The 23,548-nt window shown below is 35.2% G+C and overlaps 1 protein-coding gene across 1 annotated transcript in view; it reads left to right on the forward strand.

The window, feature by feature from the left end:
• Nucleotides 1–247: 247 nt before the first annotated feature.
• Nucleotides 248–23,548, forward strand: part of LOC144845578 (endosomal/lysosomal proton channel TMEM175-like) — a 34,304-nt gene continuing 11,003 nt past the window's right edge. The window contains exons 1-15 of the mRNA XM_078703007.1: nucleotides 248–580; nucleotides 11,330–11,374; nucleotides 11,801–11,895; nucleotides 13,129–13,180; nucleotides 14,008–14,043; nucleotides 14,772–14,855; nucleotides 15,827–15,898; nucleotides 16,305–16,397; nucleotides 17,125–17,206; nucleotides 17,951–18,049; nucleotides 19,165–19,219; nucleotides 19,397–19,503; nucleotides 19,765–19,802; nucleotides 20,150–20,194; nucleotides 21,807–21,869. Of these exons, the coding sequence (XP_078559133.1) occupies nucleotides 335–580; nucleotides 11,330–11,374; nucleotides 11,801–11,895; nucleotides 13,129–13,180; nucleotides 14,008–14,043; nucleotides 14,772–14,855; nucleotides 15,827–15,898; nucleotides 16,305–16,397; nucleotides 17,125–17,206; nucleotides 17,951–18,049; nucleotides 19,165–19,219; nucleotides 19,397–19,503; nucleotides 19,765–19,802; nucleotides 20,150–20,194; nucleotides 21,807–21,869 (1,212 nt within the window). The 5' untranslated portion in view covers nucleotides 248–334. The remainder of the gene's footprint in view (nucleotides 581–11,329; nucleotides 11,375–11,800; nucleotides 11,896–13,128; nucleotides 13,181–14,007; nucleotides 14,044–14,771; nucleotides 14,856–15,826; nucleotides 15,899–16,304; nucleotides 16,398–17,124; nucleotides 17,207–17,950; nucleotides 18,050–19,164; nucleotides 19,220–19,396; nucleotides 19,504–19,764; nucleotides 19,803–20,149; nucleotides 20,195–21,806; nucleotides 21,870–23,548) is intronic.

The following is a 23,548-nucleotide window of genomic DNA, read 5'->3' on the forward strand; positions in this document are numbered from 1 at the left end:
TTACTTTACCTACCATGGCAAATGTAATGCTGTGAGATTACAGAAATAAAACAACGGGATTACTAGACTGTACGGGTAAATACTGTTCGGAAGGCCGGCCTCCTATTGGTTGGTAATCACTAATCAGCCTTACGCGAGCTTATTCATTTATGGCGCCCTCTACACTATTACTTTTACCGGCCTTCCTTTTCTTTTATATAATCACTGCATAGTAATTCGCACAGTAAATGTTTACACATCCAGAACGTTTAAGTTTCAGTTAGTCAGTCTAGCGTATACTAAACCAACCATTGGTCAAAGTCCCAGCTGCGCTACACATAAACAAACAATCGGTATGACGTCTACCCAAGAAACTAAAACAGATGATATAGAAGAAGGAGAGGCAACAAAAGAAATAGGAAAAAATAATCCAGCCTTCGAACTGAATGAAAACACCACCGCTATGGATGAAGTTAACATAGAGACTATAGACCCATGTGGAGAACCTAAAAATGTTGAGAATGCGTTTCATAGGTTCTTATCACCAGATCGGCTATGTGCATTCAGCGACGCAGTCTTTACTATCATCATTACTATTATGGTAAGTTTGTAAAACTATTGCGCAAAGGAATGCTCATTTTGTTTCAGTACAGGTGCTGCAGTTAGGCCTACTGTTTGCTGAATTTGAATCTAATTAATTAACTTTTAGAGGCGGACGGTGGATGTATGACTTAGTTGTAGTTGAAGTTATTGATACCTATAGTACATGGATTTTGTTCTTGCTATTCATAATGTTTGAAGGAGAATTAACTTCTTATAGTTAGTTGCTTGCTTTAGGGACTTCTAGGTCACCACAGTGTTTCATTTACAAAAGGGTTAATGAATAAGTAATCAATCCTCCTGAATGAAGCACTTGGAATTGTAGGCTATTCTTTATAGTGATTGCCTAATTTATGTATTTTGATTAGATGAAACTTACGTTGATTGAAATATTGCAGATTTTGGAACTACAATATTATCATGAAGGAATTAGATCGTATTGTATATTATACCATTCCGATTAACGATGGATGTACGTCCGACGTGTTGTCAAAGCACAATGCTAATGTGTAGCATATAATCGATAGGTCGAACAAAACATTCAGATTACAGATCGGCTGCCACCTGATCAAATCAACAAAAATAAATAAACCGAACATTTAGCTTATTCGACCATGATCTACGTATTACTAATATTACTAGAGTGGTACCTTGATTTACTAGGTCAAAACAGTATGATTTGATGAAAATCAAATTATAATTTTAGTAATTTAAGTACATAATAATTCGTGATATGGCATGCTATATTTAACTATAAACAAAAAGGCCCAGATCCTTAATTTTAATCCAAATTAGAAAACCCGTTTAGTAACAAAACCCGAAATATATACCCAGCACTGCAGCAAATAATCAAACAGTTATGTATATAATTTAATTATATCAGTCGGATGTTGTATAGGCCATCATGTATTTGACTTAACCATTTTAAACAGGGGTTGACATTTACATAGAGTAATTAAATATATTCCCAACTCTCTTGACTCCCTATCTAACTCACCAAGCTACTGTATTTTTAAAGAAATTACAGAGTGACAGGCTACTATCTTTCAATCAACTAAAAAAGCAGAACTTTCTATTAAGAAAAGTTTTTCGGGCCATTGAAAAGTGGGTTGACCTGGCAACATAGTCAGTATGAATCACATACTTAAAATAAAAAAACTTGCCAACTTTAAGGCTAATAAATAATTATCATTGGATTTTAAAACGAGATCACGAATGCTGTGCCTTCGATCCCACCCAACTAGGTGACTATACAGCTTCCTAAGAGCATTCTGCTATTGTGAAGTGCACCTCTTTCCGCACACATCACTCTACACCAGTGTGTACCAACCTTCGTGATCTGTAAACAGCATTTTAGTTACTCCCATATTGATTAGTATTGAGTATACCAATTTGTATAAGGATTGATATGTTGGTTTCTCATGTTAACCTACCCTCACATGAAATGGGAGAAAGTATGTACTGTATTTGCCTAAATTTCGTACAACACAACCATAAACAGGTCTATTATATGAACCATGCTTTTAGCTAACACCCATATTGATTAGCAATAGTATTGAGTATACTTTGTATAAGGATTGATAGGTGTTGGTTTCTCATGTTTAACCTACTCTAAACGGGAGAAAGGATGTATACCTGTAGGCCTAAATTTCGTACAAAATGTTCGTACAACCATAAACAGGCCTACATGAACTATGCTTTTAGCTACCACCCATATTGATACAGAGTACTAATGAGTATACTAATTTGTATAAGGATTGATATGGGTTTAACATACGGTACTCTACACATGAAAAATTGTGTACTGCATGAAAAAGTCTAGTCAATCAACACCTAATGTTTTAACTGATATTATAATAGGCATATAATATAATATATCAATAATTAAGATTGCGGTGAAGCACGCTTCGTTGATCTGTCATTCATATTTAATAGTATAATTATTTAACCAAAGTTCACAGTGACTGAGTTCTAAAGATAATTCATATCGCGTGTAAACAGTCCTTATTAATAATTAAATATATGTATTTAACACAGTTTATATGTTTGAGAAAGGACAGGTTTTAAAATGAGAGGAACTGATAACGTAAACACAAGTCTTATTTATCCTATAGTATATACGCAACAGGTCAATCTACGTTGTTTGTTATTAAACAATATAACGCACGTTACTGTCTCTATACCTGACAGATTTGTATACGCCCCGGGTTAAATCTTGCTGTTAAGACATGCCAATTCATAATGCATACAGTAATATAGTAATGAGGATGGTTTAATTAGATGTTACTAATTATAATAATATTGATAATATTATACCTAATTAAATAGGTTAATTTAGTCCTATGATTTAAGCATGAACAGATTTATTCGTTTTAAATAATTGCATGTATCAATTTACCGTAATGATTTCAGAGAAACGTAGGGCGTGTAAAACCAAGATGAGAGAGAGACTGATTGCAAAAAATAAATTGAAACTGAAACTAGACTCAGTGAGTGCAGTATAACAAAATGAATAGATTATTCATTACCTTCCACCCATCCACCCCCATCCCCCCTCCACCCCCATCTCCCCCCAGTAAAGTATCCCTCTTGGGGCAACTAATAACCAACCCTTAAAAAAATTACCACTGATTCTTTGATGAAATTGAAGCATTTTGTGATGCTTCAATCTGGTTTAAGGTTAAACCAAATGCATGTGGATAGGTTCGAATAAAAATACAATTTCTAAACTTTTGAATATCACCTGGACAATAGACATTTTATTATTAAATTAAATTTCTCGGAATATGTAGGATACGATGAAAAAATCGTGTGTAAAAAAGAACTGTGTTGAAAAGATTACCCATTTAGAAAACAATTTACATTTCTGGGAAAGAAGATTTTTATATTTTTTGGAAAAGATAATTGTAAAAAAAACCTTTAGCAATATCTAAGCTGATATGTAATGCAAGTATAATAGAACTAAAACACCTATTTCCTAAAAGAGACAAAATATTGTACATATTCTTATGGCCCCAATAATAGAAGCAATAGTGATTTCTTGTTAAAGCAATTTTCTATTATAATCATTTGATCATTAGCAAACGTATTTCTCCAGTATAAGAAATGAAATGGGGTTTGGAGATAAATGTCAATGATATAAACTGGGATGAAGTTTGGAATAACCGTGTGAGTTGTATGAAATATAACACAAAAATTGCCCAGTTTAATTATAAGTTGTTGCATCGAATTCTACCTTGTAATAAACGATTACAAATCTGGAAACTTGCAAGGAGTTTTATATGTGACAATTGTGGTATAAGTATTGAGAATGATGAGCAACATGTTACTATTATGTACTGTTGTCCAACCAGTATGGATACGATTTAACAAACGAATTGCAAAAAAAAATATTTTCCTGAAATACAAAAAACATTAAAACATTATTAAATAAAGTTGTAAATAAACTATTCACTTACTATCTGTATTTACAAAATGTGTTTACAAAAGAAAATAGATATACGTATTATACATGATGTAAATTGATTTGGAAGTTATCCCTCCCTCTCTCTCTCTCTTGAAGTTAAATATCAAATTAAAAATTATGAATATGCATGTAACAGAATTACAAGATACAAGTCTACTTTATTGTCAAAATTTTACAATTTTGAGATATGTTTTGTGCCATAGTAGATAATTTCAGTCTCGAACAACAATTTGTTTTCTTAAACTAAATGGTATGATCTTACTTTACTTTGTTTTGATCTATTGTGTTATTATTAAAATAAGTTCTTTTTTCTTTTGTTAATTGTGGTTACCATATGCATCCTGCATCCAGCCTCCCATCTCAGTGTATATCATATTCCATTTTGGAGGTAAAACCCCGTTTATGAGACCGATGGTCTTTTCAACCGAAAGGGCCCTTATGATTGCACCAAATGGCAATACAGTAGGCCTAGTTTAAATTTGAATAATAGATGGAAATTACTCTGGACAAAGGCTAATCGGGTTTTTTTTTTAAACCAAAGTGCCCTTATGTATGATTGCACGGAGGGCAATAGGTTATGCTATTTTACAGTTTTTCCTACCAGTACATTCCAAATAAATGTATAATTATACTTCAGACATATCATTTGAAATATATAAGACAAACATTTCCATCTGTATCCATTTTTACATACATGATGTTTCAATGGGTCACTAGCGGGCGTGACCCCAAAATATAATATCGATTTGATTTTTTTTCTTTTAAAAACGTTTTCCTTTAACGAATACCAAATGAATGTTACCAGGGGAGTAACTTAACTCTTCCCTGGTACCACTATATTAGTTATCTATATATTAATACAACTAATTAACTCAAAATACAAATCAGGTTGAAGGCCATATTAAAATATTATATGGAGAAATGATTTATTTAAATAATTCCTCCATGGTCAGGCCGATTGCATCGACGCGGTACAACGAAAGATTTTACGGTTTTGTCTTATAATTGTCCTAGATTCTTTATTTATTTATTTAATCTAAGTCTATGCGCCGAAGGATGTCCGTTTCATACCATGTCTTGAATTCTGATTATTATTGTCGTTGATGTCGTTTCGTTATTAGTCGCGACTCTACAGCTCGCTCGGTCGGTTGGTCGGTCGGTTGGTCGGTCGGTAAACACTAACTCAAATTTTCGCATGTATATGGCCTTGTTTAACTTAGGCGGTGTTTCCGCAGCCAAAACAAAAATTATCGGTTAATTTTTTAACCAATAATGTGCCCATGATCAGTAATTACCAAACAACCCAATCACATCGCAACAATTTGTCCTTCAGGTCAAAGGTTAACAATTATCGCATTTATCCGACAATTATCTGATTTGAATGAGATAATCATCAGTTAATTTTTATCGAGTAGGATCGGTTAAACCCCGTTTCCACAGGCAGTTTATCTGTTAAATTATCGGTTAATTTTTATCGATTAATTATCGGTTAATTGGCTGCGGAAACACGACCTATAACGTACCAGGTCGCACGCGCATGTAGCCTTGTTGAATGTACCAGGATGCGAATGTTTTTACATTTATTTTTACCGTATAGGCCTACTGTACATTTAATAATTTAAACTGCAATAACATTGATATGTTCTGTAATTAGCTTGTTTCTTTTAAAATGCAGTTCATTGTTCACAAATGAATGCATAATCAATTTGTCTATGTCATGCTAATGTTTGATTTATTTTTGGTTTATTGTTTTGCATGTTTCTACATTAGATATAATATTTATGTTTTATGGTGGTTTATCAAACCTGTTAGTGGCGGTTTTTATCACTGTTGGTTTAGATTAAATAAAATAAAATGAATACATTTGATACAATTAGCAGTTATCAAACGTTTGTAATAATGTCTAGGCTTTGTTACCAATTTGTAATAAAGGCAGGCTAACATGTTAGTCGATCTCGTTGCTGCTGTATCTATAATTTGTCCAATCATAGGCAAATTTGGTCACATGTGTATCATATGTGACCACTATTTCATAGGCCATAGGCCCAAAGCTTGGTTCCCACAGAGAACGCAACGCAAAGACGTAAACGCATTACGCAACGCAATGACCAATAAAAAGCGACAGTCATTTGTAAACTTGCTTGCGTTGCGCTTGGCGCCTTTGCGTTGCGTCCTAGTGTGACCTCTGATGTGTGACACTGTATTAAGAAATGTTCCTAATACTGGACAGATGATGTCACATGATACAGATTATCGGGCGCGAATGTTAACCATCATACATAAAACATCAAGGACCTTGACAGTAGGATCGAACAAGCGAATATAGGAGTCTGGACAAACATTATCGTATGGCCTGTATAAATATTACTCATTACATTAAACAACATTATGACGTGCTCAATATAAAGCTCGGCTACTACTAGGCATGAGTTTAAATAACGCATTTGGTTAGACCTAAATGTACACAAATTAAAGAAAAAACAACAGTAATTTCTAATATTTAAATAGTTTGTACAACCTGATATGGTGAATCCCCAGAAAACAATACATGTTGGGGATATGGAAGATGATTTTTAATATAGCGCAAAAATAGAAATATAAAGTTGAATAAAAAATAGATAAAAATGTAAATTTTAAAATGTTACGTTTTTTATTTAATAATATTTTATATAAGTTATTACTTATTAATCTGATAACAAAATATTGCCACGACGTTTATTTTCCATTTTTTAAATGCCTCTTTGTTTAAACCATGGAGAAATAATGTTTAAACACACTTGTGAAAGAATAGGGACTTTAGACACTAATCTCCCCAAACTCACCTTTTTGTGTCGTGTGACACAATATTGTTTAACATAGGGAAAACTACATGATACATTTTGAAACGGTTTGCCTGCAACCTGGTCTTTATCACTTCTCCTATATTTTACATCAGCCGTCCGATCGTTTATCGTTAACGCGTGTAGTCCTGCTGTCCTCAATATGACCAGTTACCATTGTATTATTGTTGTGTTAATTTTTCTCTCGTACCAGTTTATATTTATATTCATTATATTAATATAAATATTTACATCCGCACGCTATGTCTATCGAAGATTACATCTAAATCATGCCGCAACGAAGGGAACTGCCTGCCGATACTCAACATAACGACGCAGTGCGTCCTCTGATGGGAATCAAGCGTACAGGCCTACCCACCCGCAAGACAAGGCAGGCACTGTGAAAGCTCCGAGATTCGATTGGTATATAAACAAGCATATATCAACCACCACGCGTCAATGTCACTACTAAAATATAGACCAGCGGTAGCCGTTTATACGTAGAGCATTGGTTTAGTAGATAAAAAGTCGAGAACGGTTATGTTTATTGTATGAGATGTGATCACCTTACCTGTATCTGACTAATACCATTTTCTTTGATTATATTTCGCACGTTAATAGTCCAATCCATTATTTACTCGTAATATTTGACATATTTGTCTTTTATGATTTCCGAGGAAAATTAACATGTTGATATTATCATCTGTTGTTGACTCCTTATCCAAATGAAATGACGGAGAATAAAGTGGTTGGTCACTTAAGTTACAATTCCTTCAATTGGTTCACAGTATGTTTTACAGGAGTTATAACCACTAGCCTTCTCATTTGTATAATAAGAATATACCTTTTAAACGATTTACAATTGGTTTATACAATACCGGTATTCGATGTGATGAAAGTGACCCTAACGATGATTCACTATTCTTCAATAACATAAAATTATATTTATTTCCTGATATTACGATGTAATGCTTCTGGAGCCTTCAGACCCCCGGAACCACTCATTTGGCCCACTGCCTTGCAACCGCCTGCCCTGGAGACACGGTCATACCCCAGTATCCTATTAATATTGATGGATTGAGGTATTACCTTTGTGTTGTAGCGTCTATGAAAACATTAGACCTATTTTAAACATTTGTTTGCATAAACATAAAGAATACAAATGTTTTTGTAACACATTGAGTCGCTAATAAATATGTACATAATTTATATTATAAGATGCACGTAACAAGACAACATCAATAGGTATATGCTGTTTATATGCAGAGGACGCACTTTTATTAATTCAATTCAATTCAATTCAATAAACTTTATTGTCAAACTCATAAATGGCTTGAAACTTTGGCTGAAAGTACACACATTAAAATTGTCTAAAAACATTGTCGCACAAACAGTAAAAAAGAATAAAATCAAATAAACAGAGAACAAGATGTTATAAAAAAGTTAAAAGAGGACACAAAAAGTACAAATTGAGTTAAAAATACAGATTTAAAAAATACAGATTTAAAATAATTATTGCAGTTATCATTTCCACCTTAAATTAAAATGCCTCATGGCAGGTTTAAAAAATACAGATTTAAAATACTTGTTGCAGTTATCGTTTCCACCTTAAATTAAAATGCCTCATAGCAGATGGGAGAAAGGATCTACGTAGGCGTTCAGTGTTCCAACGAGGATATGTAATGCGCCCAGACCGGCTTAACGTAATGTACTGGTTAAGGCCGGATGGTTTTAAAAATTGTTTTCAAAATACTAATAAAGGCAGTATTACACATTAATAATATAAAAACTTTATTTCGCAAATAAAATGCATAGCAAATACATACAAAAGGTATAAAAAATACATATAGGCCTATGAGTTATAACCGGTATAGCCTAAAAAGAAACGCTACCTCGATTTATTGTAATTATGTTATTTTTTTTCAAATTTCTTTCGAATTTTTCATATCGTCGTTTCTATCATGCAGACTGTTTTTTCTCGAATAGTGTTTTCCAAATCATAAGAATAAAAATGAAAAACCAACGTTAATTAAACCTAATAATTGTATTGATCATGGCCTAAAGCGACTAGGTATGATCGTATTGTAATCTTTTGTACTAGAGTATACGTCACATGGATAAATGTGAATGAAGTCTGTATACTTGTCTCATAACTATGGACAAATACAGTATTATTGTATTAATTATTTATTTATTTATCATGACATCTTTCATTATTATTTAATTAAACACTATCATAATGTTATCAATAGAACACGGTCACTTTCTTGACCTAGAAAGAATTATCGGATCGGCCGCTTATCTGTGTGCAATATTTGATACCTTATCTAAAATGTAATATATTAAATATATATTAAATCTAAATGTTAAACAGTTCTGATCGATATGCATTTACCTGTTCCACAAGTAAATGCTTTCAACGTGGGAAAGTCGTTTGGTCAAATGATATAATGTTTAAACGAAGTAGGTAATATAAACCTCGATCACTAGTGAGCCTAACCTCGATCACTAGTGAGCCTAACCTCGATCACTAGTGAGCCTAACCTCGATCACTAGTGAGCCTAACCTCGATCACTAGTGAGCCTAACCTCATATTTATTTGGATTTACACCTTTACATCGGTGGCACACTTCAAATACAAAGGTGCATCCTTCAAAATAACAATACAAATGAAAAGAAAAATTAACACAAGTAGGTAAAATTGCGAAGAAGCAAGATAATCAATAACATAAAATTAATCAAACCATAGCACTACCCCACCACCAATCCTCTTTAAATTTATCTAATAATTTAAATTTATTTAATAATGTAAATTCGGCCAGAAGTATGTTAAGCTCGGATCAATTCGGCCAACGTTCTTGCAAGCTCGGATCATGGAGAATTAACGTATTTCTCCTTGCTCGGATCAATTCGGCCAGAAATCTGGCAAGCTCGGATCAATTCGGCCAACGTTCTTGCAAGCTCGGATCATTGAGAATTAACTAATTTCTCCTTGCTCGGATCAATTCGGTCAGAAATCTGGCAAGCTCGGATCAATTCGTCCAGAAATCTGGCAAGCTCAGATCAATTCGGCCAGCAATCTGGCAAGCTCGGTTCAGTTCGGCCAGCCAGACCATGAGTTCCAATCTTTATTCAATGTCCAGAGCTTACCTTAGTTTTACTCATTGATTAAATGAGTTTATTTGTGATTTTTTAAAGTAAATATAATGTATACTGCATGTAATTGCCTTCGTCTCAAATGACTCTCTTATTATGAAACTGATTTCACTAAATGACATAACGTTTTAATGCCCTATTTCGTTTTACCAAAATAATAATGTTTGTCTATTATATCAGGAAATCTGAAGCTTTCCTAATGGAGGTTATATTGTGTTACATTTTAATTAAAGTTGATCTCATTTGATTGGTTGATCAAAATGCATTAAAATATTTGATTTTGCTCTGGGGCTATAACAGCTTAGCAACCATTAACATTGTATATTTATCATTGTCTATTGACACTCAGCTATCAAAACAAGTTAGTTTACCTTGTCAGATCATAGTGAGCCGACTGTCTTGGTGTTTATTTTCGACTTTAGTGAATTACAATTAAAAACATAAGTATTAATTACATTACAATAATTACACATTAATGTTAATAGGTTAATCCTTAAGTATCAACCGCTTCATATCCAAGCCGAAGGTCGCGGGATAATGTGATTAATCTTTGTACTGTATAATTTAAACTTGATCCTACGTCGAATTATTAAATGTTTACAGTTTACTCAGCGTCATACCCTATAAATCGCTTTTTCGCTCAAATTATTTGTAAGGCCTACTATATTTCCGTTTTCTCGTGAAGCGATTTTGCGCCTGTCTAAATTGATTGTAACAAACTACTGTAACAAACTTAATTGGAAAACAAATGTCTAAAATGTAACCCGTATTTCGTCCATCGGTATATATAATTTATAAATAAACTGATTTACTGAAAAATGTATTTGTATATTTGTAGCAAGCGCACGACAAGACTTGATATAGGCTTCCGTAAATAAAGTTTAGTAATTGAATTAAAACAAAGTTTTAGGCCTAAAAAAAGCCTGGTTTCAGGGACGCTATGCGTCTTTGACGAAGTTCCCCGGTTCGTCACGGACTCCCGGCAAGTCACGGACTCCCGGCAAGTCACGGACTCCCGGCAAAGTTTCAATATCCTCCATACCCCTCATACCCTGCCTCATTTTTGTTTTCAACATAAACTTTAATTGACACACATTAAAAAAAATATGTTGGGTTTATTAATTATTAAGACATAGGTGGTAAAATGAAAAAGAAGAAAAGTGGCAACTGCTGCCTAAGGTTGACAAAAGTGCACCTTTTATATAAGTGGCAATGACCGGGTGGCAAAAGGCGATGTTGCGATCGGCCCTAGACCCGTTTTATGAACCTAGCTAGCGTACGAATTTAATTGTGTATCTCTTTTTTTTAGATTGTACCGTTGTCTGCATCTGTAGATGACTATGACCCAAACGTGGTAAGAACATATACCTTTATTTGTTAGCACAACTAATTTGCATATTTCTGTTTCTATAATGGTTTCCATGGAGACAACAAGGCCCTGTGTTTCTTAAATTACTGTATAACGATTTACATTTATATAATTTGTTATAATGCCGACAGATTCCGTTGATATTATTGGGATAGGCCTATATCGAATATTACAATTGCACTTTTTATTTCATATTAGTAATAATCTTCATTTCAATATAGTTAGAGATTACATGGCGCCAAATAAAAAAGTGTTTTATTCGACGCGTCCACTCATTTCAATGGTTTTCTTTATTTTTTTTTCTTTATTTTTTGTGTGGATCGTTTCTTGTCGGGATTCTAATCAAAAAGATAATACTGCATTGTTATGTTGTCGATTTATGCTACCTACTCTTTTTAATTACTATATTAGAAAGTATGGCAAAGCTTCAATGATGACGTGTACAACTTCATTATCTATATGATAACGTTCATGATAGTTGTGAAGATATGGGAGGAACACGCAATGTAAGTTGACCATCAACAACATACCCACCCATTCTCCAACACCACACCCATCCATTCTACAACTCCACACCCATCCATTCTACAACACCACACCCACCAATTCTCTAACACCACACCCACCCATTCTCCAACACCACACCCATCCATTCTACAACTCCACACCCACCAATTCTCTAACACCACACCCACCCATTCTCCAACACCACACCCATCTATTCTCCAACTCCACACCCACCACTTCTCCAATACCACATCCTCCCCTTCTCCAATACCACACCCACCCATTCTCCAACACCACACCCACTCCTTCTCCAACACCACACCCACCCCTCTCAAACGCCACACCCACCCATCCTCCAACACCACACTCACCCATCCTCCAACACCACACCCACTCCTTCTCCAACACCACACGCACCCCTTCTCCAACACCACACCCATTTCTGCTCCAACACCACACCCATTTTTTTCTCCTTCACCACACCCATCCCTTCTTCAAAACCACACCCATCCATCCTCCAACACCACACCCATCCATCCTCCAACACCACACCCATCCCTTCTTCAAAACCACTCCCATCCATCTTCCAACACCACACCCACTCCTTCTCCAACACCACACCCACCCATTTTCCAACACCACACCCACCCATCCTCCAACACCACACCCACCCATCCTCCAACACCACACCCACCCATCCTCCAACACCACACCCACCCATCCTCCAAAACCACACCCATCCATCCTCCAACACCACACCCACCCATCCTCCAACACCACACCCACCCATCCTCCAACACCACACCCACCCATCCTCCAACACCACACCCACCCATCCTCCAACACCACACCCACCCATCCTCCAACACCACACCCACCCATCCTCCAACACCACACCCACCCATTCTCCAACACCACACCCACCCATCCTCCAACACCACACCCACCCATCCTCCAACAGCCTAGTAAAGGCATGCCATACTTTATTGGCCATCAAATAAACAGCCATAAGTCGCGTGCTAAAACGCATAGTGATACCGGACCGACAGACAGACCGACAGACCGACCGACATAGTGAACTATAGAGTCGCGTCCACGCGACTAAAAAGAGGAGGATGAAGATACCCCTATTAAGAGGATACTTTATTGGTTCCCGAAGGTGTCCCTTCAATGTGTTTTAACCTGTGATAACATTAATGCTGATTATTATTTTCGATTTCTACCTTTTTCAGTATATTTAGTACAATGAGGAATATTGGAGATACTGCGATTGTACTAAATGTTGTAAGTATATTGTCTCTATGCCTATATAATAATATTGCACAATCCAAATCAAATAATTTACAATAACTCTTCAATTAAATTATTGTTTAATGTACTATGACGAATGGACGTGGTTAAGGCATAGATCCTTTCAAACAAAAATAGTTCCCCAAATTAGCAATCCTACTTTAGAACATCCCTATAACAGGGGTTATGTTTACATGTGTTAACAAGTATAATTTACTATGTAATATATACTGTCGTTGATTAGTGAACCATTTCACAATTACTTATTGTAAACAATATCAAATAAATTGTTAAATTTACGAGTCATTTTTTTACGTTCAACAAATCCTTCATTAACTTTAATTAACGTGCCCTTAAGTTACCTGAACACAAATATCATAAGTGTTTTGATGGTTATAAATTATTTGCTAATCATAAACGAAAGGCATATGCAGAAAGGGCAACAATAACGTAGATATCAGTGGCGAGGTCTATCTCTTTTTTTATCCTCTTTTTTTCTCCCCCAATACCATCTTTCTGTCGCAACTTCCAGTGCACTCATCTGTAAATGAGTACATGGTTAAAAAACAGGGGCTGTGTGAAAAGTGTGAAAAGGAACTGGCCACCCTACCACTAGTGTCAAGAGCTCCTAAAAGCACATTCCCTACTTTTAAAACGATGTACGATACTCCCTAATTTAATTGCCGTGAATGTTTGAGGTAGAAAAAATAGACTTTAAAAAGTAGCAGGTGAGAAATTCCAAGGTTTTTCGAATAATCGAATGTATGGTACATTAAAGTAAATCATGTTTTATCATCTTATTTTGTATCTATTATTTTCAGATTCTACTTCTTGTTGTGAGCCTTATACCTTTCTTTGTAAGTATTTAACCTTGTTTTAATAGTGGATCTGTGGCTTGATGGTTACGTGCTTGGCTTCTAATCCAAGCTTACGACTGTTTCTTCATTCCCTAGCCTCAAATGAGACTTGGTTTATAAGCACGAGATATAGTTTATACATTGTATAATTGGTCATTTGCTTGCTGAATTGAAGGATGTGTATGACAAACCCCGTAGTTAAGCAGTTGTCTGTTTATCAGTGCATCTCATTTGGTGTTAAATTCCATCGAATTAATGGGGATGCTAATGGGACTAATTAGCACATCACAGAACCTGTACGTAACTATCCAATTATGAAATGACTGTAAAAATACCAAGATTGTTATATCTTATATAATAGTATTTGTAGGCCTAATATTCAGTATTTTATAATATTTTGTCTGTTTATCAAGGGCCTAAATGATAAGTCTCTTCACTGAAACAGGACAGTATTGAACCCACAAAATGTGAAAACGCCCACAAAATGTGAAAACGCCTACAAATGTAAAAACAACCAAATTTGTGGGTTCAACAGACAGTCCACCTTCATTACATATGGTAATACATAGATAATTAATTAATCAAACTGCAGGACCAAAACAGCAACTTCAAGATCGATGATAGATGTGTTAATTTTGCCACGAAAACTTGACAGTTCATCAATCTATATAAGTTCTCCTTCAATTTAAAAGGTGTTTTACGGATGTTGATAAACGATTTCTTTTCAGTCAACACTTCTTGGTGAATTTCCACTTGAACCCTTGGCACTCATCTTACAAGGGTGTTGTTTTCTACTTATTATCATCCTTGAAGTGAGTACAATATTCTTTACATATTTGTTAAAAATCGATATAATTCGCTTTCTGTGAGTAATGTGAAGATAATACAGTACAACAGAATCATGTGAAACAATCATTGTTTATATATCTGAGAATTGTGTATAGACTACATTATAGGTATTTGTATTGAATAGCATGCAGTATCACTTTAAAATGGTTCGAGTTCGGCTTGCTGTGGGTGGGGAAGGGGAAACCCAATATACGCTCAGTTCTCCATAGGCCCTACATACGTACAACACAAGTATGCTGACCAATAGCAAGCGCCGATTTGGATGATCCATCGTGTGTGACATTATTGACTGGGCCAGTGGGTCACTATGACGCAAGGACGTAAACGCAACGCAAGTAATTTGACCAATCAAACGATGGATTATTCGAACTGTCGCTTGTCTTGTCTACTCACTTGCGTTGCGCTTACGTCCGTCCTTGCGTTACGTGGGAGGTCAAAATCACCACCCATTGCGTTGCTTTAGGAATCAAACTTTTCTCCCCTTGCGTCCTCTCTTTTATCCGATTTATAAATATTATGTAGGTCTACTTGTCTTTCCGGTTGTGTCTCTCAATACTCTTTGATATGATTGCCACTACAAACATTAATCACGAGCGTAATACAAACAAAATTAAGAAATGTCAATGTTAAGTTTAGTTAGTTATATCGGCATTTGGTTTGCGTTGTACATCTATGTAGCCATTCATTCCGGTGACGTGTCTATCAAAATGACAAATTGCATATTATACTGTACTTATGTGTAAAAAAGCACAATTTCTTCGTCAGGGCTAATGTATATAGGCTAACTTAGTTGAAATTTAGTTGTACATTATTCACATACAATAGAAGAAACAGAATTTTCCGGTAATTAGTTGATACTGTTTAATTAACACAATCCGATTAGGGACAGTATAACTTTCTACCAATAAATTAAATATTCCTCTCGTTCTTCTAGGCACTGACTGTTATTGTAGCGTTTAGTCGGCCTAAAATGATTGAGCCTGAGTATATATCATCATCTGAACAAGTAAGTATGCTATTAATAAATCGAATACTGCAACATTACTATAACATTAAGAAGTTGATTGTAAACTCTGAATTGTGCTATTATTAGACAGTACAAGTATTCATTTAGCGGTCTAGATATCTATTCATTATATAAATTAAAATATATGTTTTGGTCCAACTAGCGGTGGATACTCAATTACTCTTCTAAATTGACGGCAACAACGACAAAGGCGAATGAAATCACATATCGATATCATAAAGATCATGGTATATTTATGACAATTCAGATAATTATAGCCTACCTAGTGTTATTGTCGTTGAAGGCATCAATGACGTTTACAATGAAAATGTTGATGACAATGATGATGAATCGTGTTAGTACTCAATACCATGGTAGTAACATGTATTATTCTTTATTAATTTAGCCAAGCATCCGAACTCGTTACTATTTTACCTTTACGTTGCAAGCATCATGTGCTATATTAGCCATTAGCTGTGCACAAGCTTCACCTCCCGCAGTAAGTATGATGACAAATATGTAGCATTTAGCGTCCGTAATTCAGTGTACTACATGATTGGTCTCAAATGCAGAGTACGCGATAACATCGGTAGTGTCGGTAGTATCCCCAATGCACGATATCCATATTACCGATGTGATACGCGATATCCGATGTAGTATTCGTATTCGAAAAAAATCGCTATACAAAATTCAGTACACGATAACAAATCTCAATGTATTCGTGCACGATCGGTACACGATAATAATATCGGTACACCCAATGCGGTAGGCCTACACGATAATGATATCGGTACGGGCCCAATGCGGTAGGCCTAAACGGTAATAATATTGGTACGGGCCCAAAGCAGTAGGCCTACACGATATTAATTTCGGTAGACCTACTACACCAAATTCAGTCGATACGATCGGTACCCTCAATACAGTACACGATTTTATCGACCCTTGATACATGTGGTTTATCTTCAACGTGTGAAAGAACTAAGAGCACTTGTCCACACGTTTGTACTAAAGATAGTGTGAACGATCACTATCGGGAGAACATGGCCATTTTAAAGCAATTTATATCTTGAGATTCAATTTCCGAATATTCGCACTTTCTCGTTAGCTTGTTTTCACAAATGCCGGTACTGTAATATGAAATTATACGGTATGGTAATATTATGTTAATTGAAAATTTAGGGAAGATGCTATAACTTCTACTTTAATAATTGTTGTTCTACTTATAGGCATGGGTATTTCTCGTTCTGATGCTGTTCTGTGGGTTCATCGCTGACTTCATTATAGGTTTATGTATCTGTTGTAGAAAATGTAAGTCATCTTTAACATTAACATTAACATTTCAATTTATATAGCGCCTTTACAAGGATCAAAGCGCTTTACAATGACCGATCATCTGGTGAACATAATTATTTCGGGAAAAGATGGGTTTTCAAGAGTTTTTTGAAAATTATAATTGAAGATGAGTCACGAATTGTGCTTGAAAGGTTATTCCAAAGGTCTGGGCCTAGCTTTGAAAATGAATGTTCACCAGATGATCGGTGAACACGAGGAACATTGAGTTTAGCCGGATCGTGTTCTGACCTAAGACCTGCTCTTTGACAATTGTACCTACTAATTAAGTCACACATGTAAACCGGTGCTTGCCCATTTACGCAATTATAAACTTGAACTAAAATGTTAAACTTAACTCTTTGTTCAACTGGCATCTTAATTCTAATTCACTGTACTGTATCTGAAACGTCCGTAATACAGCATCTCATGTATATCACATGGTGCCTGTGTCATGAAAGATGGGAGTTTAGTGTCTATGATACAGGTGTCGTATGTGAAACAATGTATAACGGAATTTGCAAATTTAGATAACGGTAACGGTAATTGGCTAAAAACACGATTCGATTCCTGTAATACAGCAGAAATTTATACATAATTTACTGTACTTTAAGTAGATTGTGGAGACGAAAAAAATCCATAGCTGTTTCATACGTACGTAAGTTTCTCGGATGTTGATTTTTGTTCGTGTAATTTACAGGAGGCCTTTTCTTTTTGTTTCAGTTGAAGGACGAGACGACGAGGAGTCTAGGTTTAAATCATGTTTGTCTTATCTGATGGATAAACGCATCCGTGAACATCTCCCAAGTGAACGCGTACACAGTGAGTATAACAACATTATTAGGGATACATTTACGTAGGCCTATACTTTTTGTGAGGGAGGTGTATACCGTTTAGTAGTAGACCACATAACGGAACCATAGACTTTCCCCCAGTCTGTATTTATTGTGTTTTTTTTAAAATTTTATTTCACCAGGCAGTTGCCGTTTCGATTTTTGTCCAAAAATGTTTTGGCTTGGTGGTTATGATGCTTGGCTACCAATACAAGGGTCCTGGGTTCAAGTCCTGTCATATGTCAGGATTTTTTCTCATGACAATTTGCAACTCCACACCCAAAGACTTGTAATAATAAGTCTTTGTTTATGTAGAGCATCTTGTGTATATGTTTGTCTTGTGAAAAGGGATTTCCACATTTGAGAAGGATAGTGAATGAATTCACTTGTGGTTATCCTTGGCAATTTGCCTAAAATGAAAAAAAAAATAAAAAAATACGAGCTCATGTTTTTTACGTACCAAACGCCATGTGTGGCAAAATCTGTTTAATAATTTCGATCTAGAACTTGGACTAACCGAAACCCATGAAAAGAAAGCAAATACTTTATAAGATCAATGTGTCTAATCGTACAAAACGCTATCTCATAGACCTATTCCCTATAACAGGTATACGTACAGCTTTGAATTTTACGGGTATTCTCATAGCTTCGACTAGTTGTAATGTGGCGTTACGTAATATTGAGTTGTAGGTCTACATTTTCACATCTCACATCCAATAGATTACGTATGAAAGTTAACCAAGTGTGCGTTTACCCTGATATACGTATTATTTTGAATACTGCCCTCTCCGTACAAAACTTTCCAAACTTATTCATAATCCGTTACCGTACTGCATTATTACTGCTGTTATCAGTCAATGGAGAAAATTCCTCCATGCTCAGTCTAGGTAGTTGAAGATTTCCTTAACATAATCTTGTTTCTTTTCCCCAGTTGTTTAATTTTCATTCGACAGCGGGGAGCCCGTCACTAATATAATTTAATGCATTTTAAACAACAGACAAGAACAACACCAACAAGAACAATTCAAAGCTTTGACCTTTATTAATTTTAGATTTAATCATGGCGGTTCTTCTTGGATTTACTAATTTTCATTCTTATTTCAGACTTTTCTGACGGTGTTTTTGCCATAGTTGCAACTCTAATTATCCTTGATGTCACGTGAGTTATTTTTTAAATCGTACTATATTATTATTATTATTATTGGCAATAGTTATGCCGCATAGCCTTGTACCTATAAACGTAAGAAGCACGTGTACTTCAATATTTCTCGTTAGGAGCCTTGACATTTATCTCGTTGCTCTAAAGGCTACTAATTGAACTGCATGTTTTCTGTAGTACTGCCGTTGTGCCAAATTCTGAAACTTTACAAGTTGACCTGAGGACAACACTGAAGGACGACTCGGAGCTACTACTATCATACGCGGCCACTTACATAACAATAGGTAAGTTGATTACGTCATCAGATAAACATTTAAATATTGTTGTTTTTTTTTAAAATTAATGATTTTGAAATAAATAAAAAATATTAACGAACTTCTTTGCGCGCAGGCTTACCATTTTGCAATATTGTAAATGTTTAACCAGGTTCTATGGTTAATTCAGTAGTACTATGTGCGGTGCAAGTGCATTTATTTTCTGTTCTACTAGATCAGTAATAGCCTACACGGCAAACTTAAAGCTAATTTTTTCTATTCAACTTTCAGGAATGATTTGGTATGTCCATTACACCATCTTTAACCATGTAAGTACTTTTACAGTGTACTAATATTCACCTTATTATATACCACATTGATAATACTATATAATATGACCCGTTCAAAATTATTTAACCGGGTACATCTCTAACTTTGGTGAGTTGCACCAACTTACTCGGGTAAGTAAATGCCTGGACAGGACCACAAACGTTTCCTAACCAGTGCATTTATTCAGTTTAAATAAAGTTGTGTATATGTCAATGCCAACAACAACGTGTCCTCAAATGAGGTTTTTTACCTATTATGCCAAAAACTCCCTCTTGATTGCGGATTGTGTATAAGTTGTCAATTAGGCGATCTTTGGTATAATGTTCATTTCATCATTCATTTTCAGTTAGTGGTGGCGGTTTCTCGTGCAATGAATATGTTCAATAAGTTGGTAAGATTTATATTACGATTTAATGTTATAGAAATAGAGAATGTTATGATATACTGATTGAGCGTTTGACGATGCAAACAGAAATAACGAACGAACCTTTGACGGATACCATAACGGCATTGATGATGATCGTTCCTTGATGAGATAACGAAGATACACTACAAGCTGCACTAACACGTAACAATACCAAATTTCTCGTCACGATGTACAACCACAGAAAATGTTCTTTTCTAAATTACTAAAAACATTCATTTCATAATATTCATAACTTAACATATACAGTACATCTCTTTAAATGTTAAGTTCTTAACGTATTCATTTTCTCAAACATATTCATTTCTTAACATAATCATTTTAGCATACCTTTCTTAGCTATAAACTTAAGGTAAACTTGAGTGTAAAGTTTCCACGGTTTCACACAGGAACTATACTGATTAACAAACTACCCCCTCAATTTGAATGACGGCCATTGCAAAACACATGATGTAATAAAACTATGATATAAATGATAATGCCGACAACGAGGAAAACGACGACGGTAACGATGAGGAGAGTGCGAATGAGAATGATAACACCAGAAGTGGATGAAAGTAATTATGACGGTGACTGACTTATAACGATGATGACGACCAGGCGGAAAAGATTGCGGCACCAATAACAGACATGCGACCTGGTAAAAATTGGTTCGCACCTGGACCTAACGCAAAGACGGAAGCGCAACGAAAGTAATTTGTTAATCAGATTAAAGCGTGGTTACCACTAGCGACGCAACGTAACGCAATCTACGCAACGTAAGCAAATGCCCTTCCAATAATTGTGTTTGCCCCCGCCTGCGTGAAATCAAACCTTCGATGTTTGCAGCACTGTTGCATCGTCGGTTCCCACTTGTGATTACGCAATGCAGCACGTTGCGTCGATACGTAACTGCGTTGGGAACCACGCTTAATTGCGTTGTGCTTACGTCGTCGTTACGTCGCGTCCTATAGTGCAAACCAAGCTTGATTGTAAATGACGCGCCACATGACTACGCAGCTTTCCAGTCAAAAAGTCATTAAACAATCACGGGGGCATGCGCAGATTGACTCGTGAAGAGTGCTTATGATTGATGTATTTATGGTGATGGTTAGTTTGCTTATAAAGATTGAAGAAAATAATAGAATGATTATGAATAATGATGATAATGCCAATAAATAGAATAAACAAAAAATGTCAATTATCGTAATTTTGAGGTTGAAAAATGAGCTTTATTAAACTCTTAAAACCTCCTGTACCTACATTAAATTGTTTATATAATCGCTTAAAACAAGTTAATACCATGAACTACAAATATAACAAATGAAGCGGAATGTTCGTGGGAGTGCGAAAACCCTAAACTGTGAAATAACGGGCCTAGTATGATTTATGGTCTCTGAGATATTGATCTGTATGCATTAATTACTATTGATACTGGTATTTCAGGTATTGTACGGTGTAATAATAGGACGTGAGAAAGTTTCACAATTAAAAAAACATACTTGTTATCTATATTGATCCATGGAGGTAATTTATAACTCCATGATTGATCTATATTTAAAATAATATATAAAATATCTAATTGTTTGGTTATTTTCAGACTCTGCTGTGCGTTGGAGTGTACCCGTTTAATTTCAAACTCGTCTCTCTTTATAGTAAAAGTGTAAGTCATTTTACATTCCATTGGTAGCTTTCGATGACCGACGACTTACGACCTAGGTCAGGTCGGGGGTCAGGTCAATCAATATGTGGTCGGTCGTCGCCTGGGCCTAGAAACCATCAAATCTGTGTCGAGGTGGGGAACAAGGATTCACGTCCCAATATCCCCGAATGCGCACAATGAATTAACATGACGTAGTTTGATCGTTGGTCATCGCAAATCGAAAGAAGCTCCCTTTTGTTATTGTTATACAAAAATTCCAGCCTTTTCTTTTTCTATTTAGCGAAATCGATCATACTGCATGCCTATTTTACAATAACTCAGTAATGTGTATATAACTAGTGTGAAATAGTGCTGAAGTGAAATCATTTCATTTCGTGACGTGATTATTTAATTACGTACGTAAGCAATTTGAAAACAATTTGCCCCTCTCTGCAGCGTATACAAAATACAAGTTTAGATATAGAAATAGTAAATAGTTAGAAAGAGTTGATTGCTGAGGATGTTTTCATGAGTTGAAGGTAGTCACTCAATTCAACGAATTAAAAAAAAAATATTACTGTTCAATTCAATTGAAATAATCTCATGTAGAAGACTAATATGCCATGCAAACATTCGGTGGGGCAGAGCAGTTTAAAACAAGCTGACCATGCAATATTAGTAGTTGAAATGGAAGAAAATAATGCACGACACGTGATGCAATACCAACCAATCAAGTCAACGACACTTGACATATATGGGTTAAACTGGCAGACATTTAAGGGCCTCTCTGTAATATGCATATAATATTTCTAATACGTTCACTATTCCATGTATTGTCTAGAAGGAATTCGGTGAGTATAAGAACAAAAAAGCTAATAAAAATCATTCCATTCCTTGAGTTTCGATTTAAGTATAGTATTGGTTATGTGCACGACTCGTTGAAGAAAATAAGGTGTCGTTTGTATCGTATGGTGTTTTTTTAACTATCGGATTTATAAAAGTATTTTTTCGGGAAATACCCTTTAACTTCAATAAAATATTATAGCCTAATATATTTGATAAATTCATGGAATTCGATAGAATAAATAAATAGGCTTAAAATAACATAAAAAGCATAACCATTGAATGAGTCGAGCTTTATCTATATCGCTTTTACAAAGTGTGACAAATAAGTATGTGTACAAGTTAACGGTACGTATAGGCCTATTATACGATAAAGTGTGCCCATAAAATGATTTAGGGAGGACTCGTGCCCACCGCCACTGTTTCATAATGATTTTATTCTATAGCGCCATTACAACGTACAAATCAAATAGAGTGATAAATATTTTATCTATCCACCGTAAATTTTCTAATTGTAACCCTGTATTATTATTCTTTGATTGTGTTTTAGGGTGGGTTACTATTAGAAGGGGGTTACTATTAGAGTAGTGAGTTACTATTACTAATGAGTTGCTGACTTTTTCGGTCAGCAACTCGTAGCAAAATAATAAAACAGTACGAATAAACAAATTTGGTTGAACTCTAGCTTTATTTTATAAACTCAAAAACACTCAATCCTCCCCCACTCCCGAGATCAACATTATCTCCTTATTTTCAAAATACGGCTGCATCATAATTTTTTTGTGGGTTGTTTTGACTTATAAGGTGGGTTACTATTAGAAGGAGGGTTACTATTAGAGTGTGGGTTTCTATTAGAA

This window comes from Antedon bifida, chromosome 6 (assembly GCF_963402885.1).
Source record: "Antedon bifida chromosome 6, ecAntBifi1.1, whole genome shotgun sequence".
NCBI lineage: Eukaryota > Metazoa > Echinodermata > Crinoidea > Comatulida > Antedonidae > Antedon > Antedon bifida.